The following is a 19,382-nucleotide window of genomic DNA, read 5'->3' as shown; positions in this document are numbered from 1 at the left end:
AAAGGCTTTCAGTATATTTTGTGACAATGGGGCCTATTCATCAACACTAAAATAACGGTTTTAAGGACATTTTCCTTAATTACTGGGTTTTTTTGAGTTTTCAGTAACACACTTAACATAGGAGATAGCACTAATATCTCCTGGTTAAGTCTGGGCCTGATTCAGAGCCACTCGTAAGCGGCCACTCGTTCGCTCCAAGCGATGTTTGCCCAACTGCGCATGCGTACGGATCGTAATACGCATGCGCGAACCAGTCAGTGCGGCCGAAAATCGTTTGTTCACTAAATAGCGAATGCCTGCTATTTTGAGTGACAGAATGAGGCGTATGTGGGTGGAGATCCGAACGCAGGCGTGCTTAAAGGTCAAAACGGGCGTTTTAAGGGTGTGCATAATTAATACAGCAGCGTCATTGACCACGTCACTGGGTTATTTTATAGCCAGAACTGCCCGCAAGATTGTGGTAGCAAAAGCCAACCACAAGAATAGCGAGCAGTTCATACGCTGGTCGATGTATTCGATTAATCTAATAAATAGCGGACATGACGTAGGATGCGAGCGGCCAGGGGGAGTATTTTTTTTAAAAACGACCGCAAGTTTTGTTCGCTCGTTCAGACATAGAGGCGTGAACAGACTGCAAAGAGCGAACGGTTCATTTGAATAGCCACCCCTATTCCCGATGGTCGCGATGGTCATGACCATCGTGACCATCATCCTGGTTGCTCGTTAAGGCTATGGGTGGTAACCCACAGCCTAGCGAGTGGCCAGGAGGCCGGATCTTTTATTAGATGCGGCCACCCTCATTCAGAGCGAGTGTTCGCATTTTGCGAGCAGCTCTGAATGAGGTCCATAGCCTAATATATTGGGGTGTGGCCAGAACACTGTGGGTGTGGTTATTAGACTAGGGGCGTATCCTGGCCAGAGTTGGTGTGTGGCATCCTGGGATGTTTGCGACATTATTCATCACTTGATAAAGGCATTTGGGGTGTAAATGGTTCTGTATTATATATACACTAATGAACAATACACCCAGAGGCTTCACGTTTAATCCTGGATTTTAGTCTCTTCAGCTCTTGGTTGTTCTCATTAATAAGCAGTCCGCATTCGGTCACTTTCCACGACTCTTCCAACAATTTCTGTTCAAAGTATTTATGTGCGAAGTGACTGAATATTTCTGACAGCCTCAGTTTTCCCGGCGTATTGTGAATGGCTGCCAAGGCCGGTGTTCTATCCAGGCTCACAGCCTTCATATACTGCCTGCAAGCGGCTTCTTCATCCAGTGCTAACAGCAGTATGTGGCCTTTACAACAAAAGTCTTCTACTTGTGTCTTGAGGTCATTAGCGCTGTGCCTTTGGATAGCTTTATCCATATCTGCGACGGCACTGTGGTAATCTCCAAGATGGCAGAGGCACGTAGCTCGCTGGCGGAGGTATTTGGGGTTATTGTGACTGGCTATAACAGCCAGGGATAGATAGTCCAGAGCCTTTTCATGCTTGTTCTCTTGAGTAAATGAGCTCCCCTCCTGTCCTGCGGTCTGCAATAAACAAAGAAGATGTGTAACTGGATCGGTCTATAATACATGAAATAAGCATTTGTCTAGGCCAGGCTTCTGCAGCATGTGGCTCGCCAACTGCGGCAGACCTAGGGGTCTATTTACTAAGCCTTGGTGGGGATAAAGTGAACGTAGATAAAGTACCAGCCAACCAGCTCCTAACTGATATGCCACAGGTATAGAATGAGGGGAAATGGGGAAAAGGGGGAATCTTCACAGTGGCCAAATCTATTATCAGTAAATCTGATATGCCACAGGCTTTATTGGAAAAATGACAGTTAGGAGCTGGTTGGCTGGTACTATATCTCCGTTCACTTTATCTCCTTCCAAGGCTTAGTAAATAGACCCACCTAGAAGCCCCAACTGGCAATCTTTGTAGCTTCACAAAGGCAGAGACTACAATGTGTGTGCAGGAATTTATAGCTGCCACAGAAGCAGGTTGGAAGTACAAGCTGAGACCTCCTCGGTGGTTGTAGAGCCATAGGGTGCCTACATGGTCCTATCTGCTAAAATGCCAGCCTGGAAATAGGACAAAATAGGCTACACACTCAGGGCCTCATTTATCAACGAGTGACTAATCTTAAATGGTGCTCCAACCAATCAGCTCCTCACTGTCATGTGTTTGAAAAGTGCCAGTGAGGAGCTGATTGGTTGGAACAAGTGATAAGAAGAATATCACTCATTGGTAAATAAGGGGCCCTCAATTAGGGGTGTGCACCGGCCACTTTTCGTGTTTTGTGTTTTGGTTTTGGATCTGGATCTTTCTTCGTGTTTTGGATCTGGATTGGTTTTGCCAAAACCACCCTTCCGTGTTTTGGGTTCTGGGTTTTGTGTTTTGGATCTGGATTTTTTCTTAAAAATAAAAAAAAACGCTAAAATCACTTAAAATGGGCCTTTTTTTTGTTCCTACGCTATTAATAACCCCAATAACATTAATTTCCACTCATTTCCACTCTATTCTGAACACCTCACACCTCACAATATTGTTTTTAGGCCAAAAGGTTGCGCCGAGGTAGCTGGATGACTATGCTAAGCGACACAAGTGGGCGGCACAAACATGTGGCCCATCTAGGAGTGGCACTGCAGTGGCAGACAGGAAGCCAATCAGCGTTATGGTGCCCATTTGCATGTAGCACGAACCCGGGAGATCCGTGCTACATACATCTGTGTCATTGACACAGAGCACTGACTACAATGGAAGGAGCCGTTCATTGGCTGAGAGACGGGAGATGGCCTCTCTCAGCCAATGAACGCTTAGCAGCGGGGTTTCCATGGTGATACCCCGCCGCTAAGCTCTCATTCGGGAAGTACCGTTCTATAGAACGGTACTAAGTTCGTGGATCGCGTTTTCGTTTTTTTTTTTTGCCAAGTCCGGGGATGCCTACTTTGGAACGAAGAGGACAGAACCTCGCATAGGAGATGGCGAGTATGTTTTTTTTCACAGGTCCCCTATGGATACTTTACCGGACAAGTGGACCGATGCTACAGGTTACATAGGTGAGTATGTGTACATGTGTGTGTGTGTGTATGTATGTTTAATAAACTTATACTGTCACGGTGTGTGTGTCCTGTGTTTTTTTTAAACATTTTTTTACAGGTGAACTACAGGTACTAGTCGGCCCTTAATGCCCTGCATGCTGGTACTTGTGGTTCTCCAAGTACCAGCATGCGGGGCAGGCTAGCTGGGACTTGCAGTTCTACTTGTAAAGACAATGTTTGATATTCTTTATTTACACCACACCACCCAATCAACCCGCCAGGGGTGGCGGGGATAGCCCCGGGCTATCAGCCTGGGCCTGGGGTGCCCTGGAGAGGGTGACCCCTTTATTGGGGGGGTCCCCAGCTCTCCAGGGATCCCCGGCCTGGGCTGACTAGCGGTCAGGGCTGATGCTGCGGCTGGGGGGCCCGGTGAAAGGGCTCCCCTGGCTGTGGCATCAGCCCCCCGCTAGAAAAAGTCCAGTGCTGGTTCTGGAAAATACGGGGGAACCCTACTAATTTTTTCCCCCTGTATTTCCAGAACCAGGACCGGATCAGAGCCCAGAGCTGGTTGCGCAGAATACGGGGGACCCCTACGTCGTTTGTCCCCCGTATTTTGGCAACCAGCGCTGGTTCTGACTAGCCCGGTGCTGGTTGTGCTTAAGTACAGGGGACCCCTACGTCGTTTGTCCCCTGTATTTAAGCACACCCAGCACTGGGTCACTAATGCCCGGGGCTGGTTGCTCTTTTTTTTTGGGGGGGGCACGCCATTTTTTTCTTTTTTTACACAGGTTTTTTTTTTTTTTTTACCACAGCAGCACAGACGGGTCTCACGGACCCGTCAGTGCTCTGTGTCAATGACACAGATGCAAGTAGCATGGATCTCCTGGTCCGTGCGTGCATCTGTGTCATTGAAATACACAGCAGCACAGACGGGTCTCACTGACCCATCTGTGCTCTGTGTCACTGTCAATCACACAGATGCATGTAGCACGGATCTCACGAGTCCGTGCTACATGCAAATGAGCACCATAATGCTGACTGGCTGAGAGCCGTGACAGATGGCTCTGTCAGCCAATCAGCACTTTGCCCATTAAAGGCAAAGGCATTTTTTTTTAAATGGCCGCTCGAGGCAAAACCTCGAGATCCGACAGCAGATCTCGAGGTTTTGCCTCGGGAGAGGGATCCGGGGCAGACAGGGAGATCCGAGCTTGGGCTTGGATCGCCACGGATCCCCGAAGTTCGGGTGGGTTCGGTTCTCAGGGAACCGAACCCGCTCATCCCTACCCTCAATGGATGAGACCACATTTGTATGCAGTCTACGCTCCTATGTCTTGTCTTCCCTCAAACCCAAAGATTGAATCCACTAACTAAATGATAGAATCTCGGGGGATCTCTGTGCTGTTGGAGTTCAATGGTGCTATCAGGTCCCCACACTGAACGGTGTGTACAAGAAAACTGCAAACTTTGGGGTAGATGTATGGAGCAGTGAAAAGAGTGGAAAAGTGCGCCACTGGAGAAGTTACCCATGGCAACCAGTCAGCTTCTACCTATTGTTTTATAGAATGTACTTGATAAATGCAACCTCAAAGTTGATTGGTTGCCATGGGCATCTTCTCTGCTGGCACACTTCTCCACTCTTATCACTGCTTCATACAGCTACCCCTTTATTTCTTCCTTGCACCACCCATCATCAGGCCATGCTACTAAGCCTTGGATGGAAGTAAAGTCAATGGAGATAAAGTACCAGCCAAGCAGCTCCTAACTGCCATGTCATAGGCTGTGTTTGTAATATGACAGTTATGAGCTGGTTGGTTGGCACTTTACCTCCGTCGACTGTTATCTCCATCCAAGGCTTAGTAACTAGACCCCTAAATTAGGAGACAGAGCAGATCCAGAGCTAAGTTTGGAGACTATCCAGCCATCTGATCCTCCATTCTGGGCAACTGATAGAACCATAGAACCTGGCAGCACAGAGGAGGGAATCCCAAGGATGGGAGTACAATAAATCAGGTTGGGGGTGTTACTTCTCACAATGTCTACTGGTGGGATTAGCCTTTCATTTATAGTAGGGATGTGCAGAATCGGATTAGTTTGGATTTTCCCGCCAAATTTTGATTATTTTTTTTCCCGCCAAAAATCGGGTCTCAGAAAGAGGCAAAACGTCAGCTTTCATGGACAAACATCATCATTCCTGGACAAAAGTCCACGAAAGATGATGTTTGTCCATGAAAGATGACGTTTTGCCTCTTTCTGAGACCCGATTTTTGGTGGGAAAAATCCAAACTTGGCGGGAAAATCCGAACAAATCCAAACCTGCACATCCCTAATTTATAGGGCTTTTTTTTTATATCTCCCCCAAGCACAATGGCAGAATCCATCTAGCCACATGTTTACACTACTGAAAAATCTGCTTAATGTGTGCCTTTCTTTGCATAATGAAGCCCATGACGTTAGACAGGAAATGCCTACAGGAGGGGGATCTGAGCTAGAAAAACTGAGCAGCTACTGTAGAGATATTGCAATATATAACAACACAAACAGTCCAGAAAATGCATATCATAATTATCATATATAACCCTGCTACATAAGCATTTGTGTATTCTAGGAAGCAACTGTAGTCTAAAATAAGACGCCCATTGGCTGACTGTCACTTAAAACAACCCTTAACTTTTTGAAAGTAAAAAAAAAAAAAGTAACAGATACCATAGCTTGGCGAAAAAGTCACACAACATGTATGAATTCATTGGTGCTAAAGAAAGAAAGGTGACAAGAGAAAGGTCTGCAGGTCTCAGCAGTAGCCTATCAAGTTGTAACAAACTTGGGGGACAACTAAAACATCCCCCCTCTTGACGCACTTGCACGGCGGAAGACTCACCTCCCCTTACATGGGCACAGTCTTGCTACCACACGAGAAGCACCCAGGTCTCCCCCCCCGCATAAAGCAGGACAAGCTCACCGTATATGAAAGGGTAAGTGTCACACAACAACTCTTTGCGCCACAATTGGCCGCTGAGATGCAGCGCCTTCCCACCATGCTGCACCTCCACTATTATTGAGAAAAACATCAAAGTAGGATGACAAAACACACACATGGAAAGCAAGATTTTGGACAGGACACCTTATTGGCAAAGATGCAGAGGGGGAAAAACCACAAAACCTAATATATGATTATTACCAGCAGCAGACACCCTTAAAATGCCGATTTGGCCTTAACCTTGACTGACACCTCAAACCCAGTGGCGTATCTATAATGGGTGCAGGGGAGCCCCACACCGCACACACTACACCCATATTATTTTAGACTTACCTGTCCGTGGTCCCACATCGGGTGTCTGCGCTGCTCAGAACACCGGAAAATGTCCGCTGCTGCCATTTTCAGGTGTTCTGTGCATGCGCAGTAGACTCTGGGCACTAGAGTGTGCCCAGAGTCTACTAAGGCTTCGGTGGCTGGCTAACCGCGTCAGTCGGCTGCCGGCCACCGGAGAGAGAGGAGGGGGCCCTGCACAGGGAGTGCACACGGGCTCCCTCCTCTCTTAAGATGCCCCTGCTCAAACCAGAATACTTGATCTACCTAGTAACAGGCCTGTAATGCTGGGCACACACGGAACGATCTGTACCACCAACAACTTGAAAGATATCTTTCAGTGAAGTCATCCTGCCACATCTCTGTACAGGCAAAGTTGACGATATCGTCCAGATCGGCCTACATGTACGGATGATCATAGATATCGTTATCATTCATGCGGGAACGCACATCTTTGGTCATTCACTGCATAAAAATGAACGATATATCGTTGAACGATATTGTTATCGTTCATAGATATCGTACCGTGTACGCACCTTTACACTCCGCCAATCAGCAGAAAACCAGGACTCATACTGTATATCCTCAAGCCTAGCCAATTTTCGTCTACTCTACATACATACCTCCCAACATTTAAACTGTTGAAATCAGGACACCACGGGAGTCTGGTCACACCACATTGGCTGTGTGGCATCATCATGTGAGGTGTTGCTATATTCTCCAAGTGCGTGTCTATCGCTTCATAAGTGCCAGGCTTCCTCTTAGCATTGCCAGGTGCAGCAGTTGCAGGCGCTTACAGCTGGAACAAAGGTCCATAATGCCAGGAAGATGGGGCAGCACTCAGAACAGTCCAGAGGGACTGATAGCTTGGCAGACTTTGGGCCTGATTCAGAAGCTTATGCAATGCCGATATTTATACGCAGATCGAGCCATTGCGCATGTGTAGAAGCTGCATAGCACGTGCGCATCAATCGCATTGCGATTACGGACACACAGAGAAATCCACCACAAAATGAGTGACAGGCTGTGAGCGTTTGGGGGTGGCAACAGAGGGGTGGTCAGAAAAACGCAGACATATTTTCGGTGCTGCGTTCCGTATGAAATCGCGGCTGCAGTCGCATTAACGTCCATCTCTGAACCGGGCCCTTAATTTGCAGAAATGGATTTTGTGCTTCATGTAATTCATACTTGGGGACAGGAACAATGATATAAAAGCATCTTAAATAGTAATATCATAATTTTTTACGCCATTAGGAGTGGACAGAGGAGCTTTTTAGTTATCTATAATGGAGGGTAGGGGGTAACACTACACTATTTACCAGAATGACCAATTCTCTCCTAATTATGGGCCTGAATCTGAGCTGTGCGCAGCAGCGTCTATTGGCGTTTACACGTCTGGGACTTTATGCAAACCCCTTTCCTTGTGTACAACCGCACGGCCAAATGTGCAAGGTCTGAGGCATCCACTGCAGCGTCTGTACATACAGTATCACCACCTGCTGCGTTCTTACATGCCACCTGCAGTTGCACCATCCAAACTTGCACCAGCCCTATGGCAGCTGCAATTTCTCCGTCTGACCAAGGCCTCATATTCATGCGGCTGTGTACACAGCATTGACACGCCCTCAACACACAGCATTGACACGCCCTCAACACACAGCATTGACACGCCCTCAACACACAGCATTGACACGTCCTCAACACACAGCATTGACACGCCCTCAACACTCAGCATTGACACTCCCTCAACACTCAGCATTGACACGCCCTCAACACTCAGCATTGACACGCCCTCAACACTCAGCATTGACGCCCTCAACACTCAGCATTGACACTCCCTCAACACTCAGCATTGACACGCCCTCAACACTCAGCATCGACACGCCCTCAACACTCAGCATTGACATGCCCTCAACACTCAGCATTGACACTCCCTCAACACTCAGCATTGACACGCCCTCAACACTCAGCATTGACACGCCTAGGACACTTCTATAACACCCCCAGGACACTCCCATAACATACCCTGGACACTCGCTTAACACACCCGGGACACTCCCATAATCCACCTGGGACACTCCCATAGCACACCCGCGACACTCCTATAGCACACCTGGGACACTCCCATAACACGCCCAGGACACTCCCACAACACCCCTGAGACACTCCCACACCTGAGACACTCCCATAGCACACCCGGGACACTCCCATAGCACACCCGGGACACTCCCATAGCACACCCGGAACACTCATATAGCACACCAGGGACACTCCCATAGCACACCTAGGACACTCCCATAACACGCCCAGGACACTCCCATAACACGCCAGGGATACTCTCATAACACGCCAGGGACACTCCCATAACACACCTGGGATACGCCCATAACACACCCGGGACACTCCCATAACACGCCCGGGACACTCCCATAACAAACCCGGGACACTCACATAACACACCCGGGACACTCCCATAACAGACCTGGGACACTCCCATAGCACACCTGGGACACTCCCATAACACGCCTGGGACACTCTCATAGCACTCCTGTGACACTCCCATAACACACCCAGGACACTCCCATAGCGCACCTGGGACACTCCCATAGCACACCTGGGACACTCCCATAACACACCCAGGACACTCCCATAGTGCACCCGAGACTCTCCCATAGCGCACACGGGACACTCCCATAACACACCTGGGACACTCCCATAACACATCTGGGACACTCCCATAACACACCCGGGACACTCCTATAACATGCCCAGGACACTCCCATAACACAATGCGGACACTCCCATAACACACCCGGGACACTCCCATAATAAGCCCGGGACACTCCCATAATACGCGTTCATTTCTAGCCACCTCACAGTCACCGACAGGAATCCTCATCACTTTTCCACAGCAGTTCTGATATCTTGTGTCTAGATCCCAGCAGCGGCTTTGTGGGTACACGCTGAGTAACGCATGCGCCGTACACGTCTTTAAAGATTTTTGCGCATGTGCAGTTACACAAATAATTACCTGAACACTGGTATTGCGTGTGGATTGCGTGTGGCTCTGAATCAGGCCAAGTGTGTGTGTGCCCGTGCCTCTCTCCTGCTATACGTTTTATCTCTTCATCGTGTTTGTCCTTTATTTCTCCCAGTTTGTGTGTCTGACTCCTTATACATCTCCTATATCTATCCCTCTTCCCAGTGGCGTCCCTCCCCGTGGTGACATCCTGTGCAGATGGGATCATAGGATTGTAGTGCTCCAGATAAAAAAGGGGGCATGGCCTCGCAGGTAGGGACGTGGCCTCTCGGCTTGGACCCCCGTTTTAGTCACTCCGGGGGTCCCGGAGATGCACTGCCCCCGGGGACCAGTCTGTGTGCAGTGCCGGTTCCCTCTCTGTGAAGAGTAGGCAACTCTCCCAAGCAAACCAAGTGAAGCGGGCCGTCCGGATGGCCGATGATGCATTTCGCACCGAATCGCGTCATAACATGCCATAGCATGCACTTGCTCCGGGCACCATGACTCCACGCTATGCCTCTGTCTGTATCAGCATCTTCTGCTAACATCAGCTTCAAGTACAGCTTCTGTGTCCTGTTCTCTACATTCCCTGTACTGTAACATACAGTAGTTGGCTACATCCTAGGACAGATCCCAGGGACAGTGCAGTATCTAAACACATGTACTGGCGGATCTTGGCGCAGTATCATCTCAGGTTTATAGGATTTCATTAAGAATAAGAAAATTATCCAACAAGCAGAGGATTTTTATAGTGTAGCTGGTCAGTACTAAAAAACAGGGACAAACCTTACAAATCTGAGCCAGTCCCTGGACAATAAGGACAGCTGGCACCCATGCTATAGCATGTACTTTATAACTTTATCATGAGGCCTTATAATTGGTATAAATTACATTTGGGGTGAGCGTTTGGGTGTAGGGCCCCCGAGGCTGCTCTGGTTGGACCTCCTCAGGGCATCACCACTTAATACACATAGTTACTTTTCACATCACCTGTTATGTTTGTTTTTTATTCATGTAATTTTTTCACTTATATTTTAACCCCTTTTTCAACACTTAGTAATTACCCGCACACATCTATACTTTACACTGCACTGTCACTCTTTTTCCATTTTTAATGTGATGCCTTGGGGGGGTCCTGGGCTGGACATTTTTTTGGGGTGCTCTGCATCCCGGACGTGAACCTCTTAGTGTTAGGGACTGCTAGTGACAGAGAAGCCATGACGTGGCCTAGCAGCTTCCCATGTATTTGCAAATGCATGCAACCAATATCTCTGAATTTCTATTACCATATAGTCTTCATATATTGTTGCAGGTATAATTCAGTGTGCTGAGGAACAATAGGGGGTTAAACCCCCCCTCCTTTTTTCTACCAGTCCCTGGACAATAAGGACAGCTGGCAACCATGCTATAGCAATCACTTTATTACTTTATGTCAGAGACCTGAATGCGATGAATAACCCACGATGGCAGGCTTTTGTAGTCATAAAGTCGTACATTTCCCTCTTAGCGGGTCTTTGAACCTGAGATGTAAAACTTTGCACGTCTCCATTCTTACTGTCATGCGGAATGGATCAGTGTAAGAACCAGGGGCATCTTAACAGAGGAGGGGGCCCGTGTGCACTCCCCGTGCGGGGCCCCCTCCTCTCCCAACGGTGGCCGGCAGCCGACTGACGCGGCTGGCCAGCCACCGGAGCATTAGTAGACTCCGGGCACTAGAGTGTGCCCAAAGTCTACAGAACGCAGGAAACATGGCCGCGGCGGCCATTTTCCGGCGTTCTGTAGACTCTGGGCACTAGAGTGTGCCCGGAATCTACTGCGCATGCGTAGAACACCGGAAAAATGGCTGCGGTGGCCATTTTCCCGTGTTCTGAGCAACGCGGGACCTCGGACAGGTAAGTTAAAAAAAAATGTGGGTGCAGGGTGTGCGGTGCGGGGCCCCCCTGGACCTGGGGGCCCGTGCGCCCCGCACACACTGCACCCATTATAGATATGCCGCTGGTAAGAACGATGGATTGGGTGTGTAGTTTGTGTAATGAAGAACACACAGAAGACAGTCGCTTTTCATCTATTTTCTTACTGCTGACAACTTTACTGCTTACATACTGACTGTTACATAACAGACAAATGGATGTCAGGTGCCCGAATACGCGGCAGGCATTCTATTTCACCGTCAAAAGCCCTTCATGCGCTAAGTGTTTGTCAGAAGAGCAGCGTGAGTGCACAGGTGCGCAGTAAAAGCTTTTCCCCAGCTAAATAGGATTATTTTCTGTTTATCTAGGCTTGGCATGTAACACATTAATAGTCCATTTTGAATATTGCAGCAGCTGATTCATTTGTTTAATAATGCCTCCACATTACTGTACATTATAAAATAAAGGTCGGTGAGCGTTAAGCTGTCAGAATTATAAAGGAAACTATTCAGTGCCTCAGTAAGAATTTAAAGAGGCAAGTGCTTTTTATATCATTATGGTACATACAATTGTATCTATTATATACAGTGTATATATATATATATATATATATATATATATATGTTTGTTTGTTGGCAAATATCTTTCACAGGTCTCAAGGTAAGGCTGCCAAATCTTACATAGTTATTTAGTATAAAAAATGCAAGCTATTAGACCACATAGTGACAACACGACAATGCAACAAATCTTATATATAAAATTCATTGGTCTGTTTGTCTGTCTTGTTATGTGTTTGGACACCCCTGCACCGATTGTGATGAAACCAATGCGAGGTGGTCCACTTGGATCCTGGCCAGGTTTTAGGGGGGTTAGAATGCCAGTCGAACCTCCCGTTGGTGTACGCTGGGCGGAACTTTGACCCAGGGAGCCTGTTCTGAGCCTTCTGAGCTGGATTTGGATGTAAACTTCACAGAGTGGTACCATTGGATCCCAGAAGGGGGTTGGGGTCCCAGTTGGACCTCCCATTGGTGTACGCTAGGCAGAACTTTGACTGGGGGATGCTGGGCAGAACTTTGAGCCGGGGAGCCTGTTCTGGGCCTTCCACTGGTTGGATTTGGATGAAAACTTCACAGAGGGGTGGCAATTGGTCTAGGATGCGTAATGGAATGGTTAGGGTCCCAGTCGGACCTCACGGCGGAGCGCGTCGGGAAGAACTTTGACCCGGAGCCTGTTCTGGGCCTTCCACTGGATGGATTTGGACGACATCACATAATAAAATTGAATAACTTGAAGATCTATATTAGGGCAGTGCCGGGTACTTCAGATAGTGCTCGCAAATCAGTCAGCAAACTAAAGTACAGTGGAAGCTACTTTCCAGGTTATGGAGGCTACAACCAAACAGCAGAAAATATTTTGGGGGCTTATGTAGAGTTGAACGCAGGTTAGTTTTGCAGATATATATTGTGTGTTTACACAGTGTGTATGTTCTACAGCCAAGCAGCTATCACTTCTGGTTGGCTTAACTGGGTGGTAACGTGGCATCTGAATGTATACAGGGTGTGAGTGGCACGTGAATGGAATTGTGAGCTATAAATAATTCTGCTTACATGGCATCACCATGGGTGGTGACACCCGGTGTAGCACTTAATGAAACTTTTGTTTATTACTATTAGATATTGTTTGTAAGATGCGACAAGGACCTTACATACAATAGGTGGGACAGCATACTACAAAAATACATGTATTTTCATTTTTTTTAAGCGTTATGGAAAAATAAGCTACTTTTCCCAAAAGGATACAGTTATGTATCCCCTGGCAACTTAAATGGTCACACTAGGCCTATATTTGAACTACTCCACCAGAAACAAAACTTCATTTCTCATGTGGATCGTCCTCGTCATGCCAAAAGATTACTTAACTGGAGTCTGTTTTTTTGATAATATAGTTGTTCCCCTGAGCTTTTATTGCACACTATTGGTGACTGACGTGTGAAAAAGAAATCCAGCGTGGACAAACAGTACCTAGCGTGGGACATGAGGAACCAGTGATGGATGCTTACATGTGGACCTTCAGTGCTGAAACCATCCCCGTTGGGAATTTTACAGATGTGCTCGAGTCCAGAAGGAGTCAAGTCCAGACAAACCGCTTGCTCCAATTTGAAATTGCCATTTTTCACAATTGGGTGGTACATAGGGCCCTTACAAACGTTTGCTATGGGGCCTTCAAATGTGATGTAGTCAATAGACCGGCGGACTAAATGCCACCAGTCTATATCCCGAATGTGGGAAGGCTGACATGGGACTTAAGATAGGCATCGAAATACCGACACCTATCTTAATCCCGACACCTAAATCCGAAGGACGCCGGAACGAACGAGGTAAGTCCGGGCGTCCTTAGCAGTTAGCTGCGGGGGAGAGGGTTAGGTTTAGGCATCCCCAGGGGGATGTAGGGCTAGACACCCCCTGGGGAGGGTTATGGTTAGGCTAGAGGAAGGTTAGGGTTAGGCACCCCCCCAGAAGGGTTAGGTTTAGGGTGCAGGAAGGGGGGATTAGGTTTAGGTACCCCCGGGAGGGACTTAGGGTTAAGCACCACCACAGGAGTTTTATGGGTTAGGCACCCCCAAGGGAGGGTTAGGGTTAAGAGAGGGAGAAGGGTAGGGTTAGGTGACTTACCTGCGCTGTCGGGATTCTGCTGCTGCCTGGTTTCCACTGTTGGTATTTCACTTCGCGGCTATTAAGCCACCAGTATTTCATACCCAACCCCTTCAAATACCTAGTTACTCCCCTGTTTGCACCCCTTGCAATGCAACATGGTTTGTTCCAGGTGCAAGGTTACATCCTCCTTTTTGCTTTACTTCCTACACAGAATCAGGTCCAGTATCCTGTAACAACCTATACATAAGTGTGTTACATAAGTGTTACACGTTATACATAAGTGTGTTACATAAGTGTTACAACCTATACATAAGTGTGTTACATTAGTGTTACAAGCTATACATAGGTGTGTTACATAAGTGTTACAAGCTATACGTAGGTGTGTTACATAAGTGTTACAACCTATACGTAGGTGTGTTACATAAGTGTTACAACCTATACATAAGTGTGTTACATAAGTGTTACAAGCTATATATAGGTGTGTTACATAAGTGTTACAAGCTATACATAGGTGTGGTACATAAGTGTTACAAGCTATACATGAGTGTGTTACATAAGTGTTACAACCTATACATAAGTGTGTTACATAAGTGTTACAACCTATACATAAGTGTGTTACATTAGTGTTACAAGCTATACATAGGTGTGTTACATAAGTGTTACAACCTATACATGAGTGTGTTACATAAGTGTTACAAGCTATACATAGGTGTGTTACATAAGTGTTACAAGCTATACATAGGTGTGTTACATAAGTGTTACAACCTATACATGAGTGTGTTACATAAGTGTTACAAGCTATACATAGGTGTGTTACATAAGTGTTACAAGCTATACATAGGTGTGTTACATAAGTGTTACAAGCTATACATAGGTGTGTTACATAAGTGTTACAAGCTATACATAGGTGTGTTACATAAGTGTTACAAGCTATACATAGGTGTGTTACATAAGTGTTACAAGCTATACATAGGTGTGCTACATAAGTGTTACAAGCTATACATAGGTGTGTTACATAAGTGTTACAAGCTATACATAAGTGTGTTACATAAGTGTTACAACCAATACATAAGTGTGTTACATAAGTGTTACAAGCTATACATAGCTGTGTTACATAAGTGTTACAAGCTATACATAGGTGATTTACATAAGTGTTACAACCTATACATAGGTATGCTACATAAGTGATACAAGCTATACATGAGTGTGTTACATAAGTGTTATAAGCTATACATAGGTGTGTTACATAAGTGTTACATGCTATACATAGCTGTGTTACATAAGTGTTACAACCTATACATAGGTGTGTTACATAAGTGTTACAAGCTATACATAGGTGTGTTACATAAGTGTTACAACCTATACATAGGTGTGTTACATAAGTGTTACAAGCTATACATAGGTATGTTACATAAGTGTTACAACCTATATGTAGGTGTGTTACATAAGTGTTACAAGCTATACATAGGTGTGTTACATAAGTGTTACAAGCTATACATTAGTGTGTTACATAAGTGTTACAACCTATACATAAGTATGTTACATAAGTGTTACAAGCTATACATAGGTGTGTTACATAAGTGTTACAAGCTATACATGAGTGTGTTACATAAGTGTTACAAGCTATACATAGGTGTGTTACATAAGTGTTACAAGCTATACATAGGTGTGTTACATAAGTGTTACAACCTATACATAAGTGTGTTAGATAAGTGTTACAAGCTATACATAGCTGTGTTACATAAGTGTTACAAGCTATGTGTTACATAAGTGTTACAAGCTATACATAGGTGTGTTGCATAAGTGTTACAACCTATACATAGGTGTGTTACATAAGTGTTACAAGCTATACATAGGTGTGTTACATAAGTGTTACAAGCTATACATAAGTATGTTACATAAGTGTTACAAGCTATACATAGGTGTGTTACATAAGTGTTACAAGCTATACATAGGTGTGTTACATAAGTGTTACAACCTATACATAAGTGTGTTACATAAGTGTTACAACCTATACATAAGTGTGTTACATTAGTGTTACAAGCTATACATAGCTGTGTTACATAAGTGTTACAAGCTATACATAGGTGTGTTACATAAGTGTTACAACCTATACATGAGTGTGTTACAAAAGTGTTACAAGCTTACATAGGTGTGTTACATAAGTGTTACAAGCTATACATAGGTGTGTTACATAAGTGTTACAAGCTATACATAGGTGTGTTACATAAGTGTTACAAGCTATACATAGGTGTGCTACATAAGTGATACAAGCTATACATGAGTGTGTTACATAAGTGTTATAAGCTATACATAGGTGTGTTACATAAGTGTTACATGCTATACATAGCTGTGTTACATAAGTGTTACAACCTATACATAGGTGTGTTACATAAGTGTTACAAGCTATACATAGGTGTGTTACATAAGTGTTACAACCTATACATAGGTGTGTTACATAAGTGTTACAAGCTATACATAGGTATGTTACATAAGTGTTACAACCTATATGTAGGTGTGTTACATAAGTGTTACAAGCTATACATAGGTGTGTTACATAAGTGTTACAAGCTATACATAGGTGTGTTACATAAGTGTTACAACCTATACATAGGTGTGTTACATAAGTGTTACAAGCTATACATAGGTGTGTTACATAAGTGTTACAAGCTATACATAGGTGTGTTACATAAGTGTTACAAGCTATACATGAGTGTGTTACATAAGTGTTACAACCTATACATGAGTGTGTTACATAAGTGTTACAAGCTATACATAGCTGTGTTACATAAGTGTTACAAGCTATAACAAACGAACAATAAATCATGAAGGAGCTGGGGGCAGTTTGGTGAAGGTTTGGAGGGCCGAATATTACCCCTCTCTGCTACAAGGAGGCGTGAGGAAACTTATAGGGGCCCATTTATCATTGTAAATTTGAGGTATAATGCCCCCAAAAAAAAATTTTTCGGGGGTTAACCACAAATAGTTTCCCCCGGGTGTATTAATAAGGGAACGCATGTATCTCCAGTACCCACTGTGATCCCTCCATAGGTTTCTATGGGGGATGCGATGCTGCCAAATTTTCCAACATCCGGAATGCGATGAATTTTGGATATTGGCCCCCGCAGCTTCCCAGTGATGGCGGGCGTGCATGTGAAGTCTCTGAACACGTCGCAGGGACAGGCTCCTCTCCCTGCATGTGCCCGGATGATACACCTGGGTGCTCTGATTGCCTATAGCAATGCCATCATGGGCGGTAATGTCATGCCCAGATCGCCACGCAATAGCGATTAATAATAAATGGGTGCCATTGTCATTGTAACAGCGTCTGTACAGGAATGGATTACAAAGTAGCAATATTCAATGAAATTAATATGACGGGCAGACCTGTGCAGACAGTGTGGTTTTATAGGGGATTCAGTCACCAGGGTCATACAGGGTCTTGCATTTTAATTTAAAAACTCCATGAAATAAATAAATCTGCACTCAGTGTGCAATAAACAGCATTGTATGACGCCAAACGACAGATCTGTGAACCTGGGAGTCGATGTAGAATGTTTCCAGACTTATCCTGTAATGGATTTCTCAGAAATACATTTTCTGACTTCACCATGCTGCCCAGCTGTCAGATATTAAGTGGGGTCAAGTTAACAAGCAGAGGAGTTCACCGCGTAGCAGGGCTGCAAAATATCAGCAGGGTCATGTGACCACATAGCGCCTTGCATAAATGAAACGCTTGGAAGCTAGAATATGGAAGCTAGTGAGCACAAACAAAACTGCATCATCTATCTCACTTACTGTTACTGCATTAGCGTTTGTGCTGAGTATTGAAAGGTCTTTTTTTTTTATTAGTTTACCCTCCCTATGCTCCAAAATATAAGTGTCCCCTAATAGAGGCTCCATTTAAATGTGAAACACATGGGGAGCGAAGAGGCAACTGGTTGATGATTTGTAACACTCAGCGGTTCCTGACAATTTCTCAGGGATGTGAATTATTATACGTTTACCGAGAATATTGGACACAGAGAGAAAGAAAGTGTAAAGTGTCCGTCATCACAAAACATCACATAATATCACAAAACAGGCTGACACACTCTACAAAATATGTTAATTAAAGGGCTATTACATCTAACATGATTCGTGGACAGACAGACAGATATGAGCTGTATATGAGATAGATAGATAGATAGATAGATAGATAGATAGATAGATAGAAATGAGATAGATAGATAGATAGATATGAGCTAGATAGATAGATATGAGAGATAGATAGATAGATAGATAGATATGAGATAGATAAATAGATAGATGATTGATAGATAGATAGATAGATAGATAGATAGATAGATAGATAGATAGATAGATATGAGATAGATAAATAGATAGATGATTGATAGATAGATAGATAGATAGATAGATAGATAGATAGATAGATAGATATGAGATAGATAGATAGATAGATAGATAGAAATGAGATAGATAGATAGATAGATATGAGCTAGATAGATAGATATGAGAGATAGATAGATAGATAGATAGATAGATATGAGATAGATAAATAGATAGATGATTGATAGATAGATAGATAGATAGATAGATAGATATGAGATAGATAGATTTGAGATAGATAGATAGATATGAGATAGACAGATAGATAGATAGATAGATAGATAGATAGATAGATATCTGGTACTGGTATGCTCGAGCCAGAGATAAAGTGAAAATGTGAATGTTTATGTAATTCAGATGATAAATAATGAAGAAAAAATGATACCTACTAAAACATTTTCAAAGTACTATTGATAATTGATATTATTCAGTTACCAATGAAGTAAAAAGAAGGATTGAAGTATGTCGATGAGAAGGATTGAAGTATGTCGATGAGAAGGATTTGGAGTATGTTGATTAAAGAAGGAGTGAAGCATGTCGAAAAAGAGGATTAAAGTATGTTCTTGTTAAGGTTTTAGGATGTTTTAAAATATAGTGTTAGCATGTTCTTGGAGTTTACTGAATTTATAGCTCCATAATGCTAAGAGAAGAGATTTTGGAGGAATTTGTATGTAAGGTATAGTTTGCTTACTGTAAGTGTTATTGAAAGTTACAAGGAAAGTTTTTCAAATAAGTGAAAAGATGGGAATAAAATGAAAGTTACACACAATGGTGTTATAAGAAATAAATGAGTTAAACTTACAAAAGAGACAGGAATGGCATTGTCTGAAGGCCTACATTTGGTGCTTCATAGTAACAGAATCACACCTGAACCTTATCTCACTCTCTCCTTATTATTAATGTTTTTTTTAACTACAATCAAGATGTGTTACTAAACCAAAGACTGATTTGAGATTACAACATGATTTGACTGTTCAATATTTTATACAATTGTCTAAGCAGCTACAACAAGAAGACTTTTGGGGAAAGCTCAACAGGATATTCAACCAACATCAGCATTTGATGCAGAAGATGAAA

General features: G+C 44.3%; 1 protein-coding gene across 1 annotated transcript in view; it reads right to left on the bottom strand.

Moving 5' to 3' along the window:
• Window positions 1-865: 865 nt before the first annotated feature.
• TTC34 (tetratricopeptide repeat domain 34) overlaps window positions 866-19,382 on the bottom strand; it is a 155,731-nt gene continuing 137,214 nt past the window's right edge. The window contains exon 8 of the mRNA XM_088442863.1: window positions 866-1,532. Coding sequence (XP_088298989.1) covers window positions 1,011-1,532 — 522 coding nt within the window. The 3' untranslated portion in view covers window positions 866-1,010. The remainder of the gene's footprint in view (window positions 1,533-19,382) is intronic.

The sequence above is a fragment of the Taudactylus pleione genome, unplaced genomic scaffold (genome assembly GCF_031769625.1).
Source record: "Taudactylus pleione unplaced genomic scaffold, aTauple2 ptg000318l, whole genome shotgun sequence".
Taxonomy (NCBI): Eukaryota; Metazoa; Chordata; class Amphibia; order Anura; family Myobatrachidae; genus Taudactylus; species Taudactylus pleione.
The sequence above is the reverse complement of the archived record's forward strand: the minus strand, read 5'-3'. Positions and strand labels throughout refer to the sequence as shown.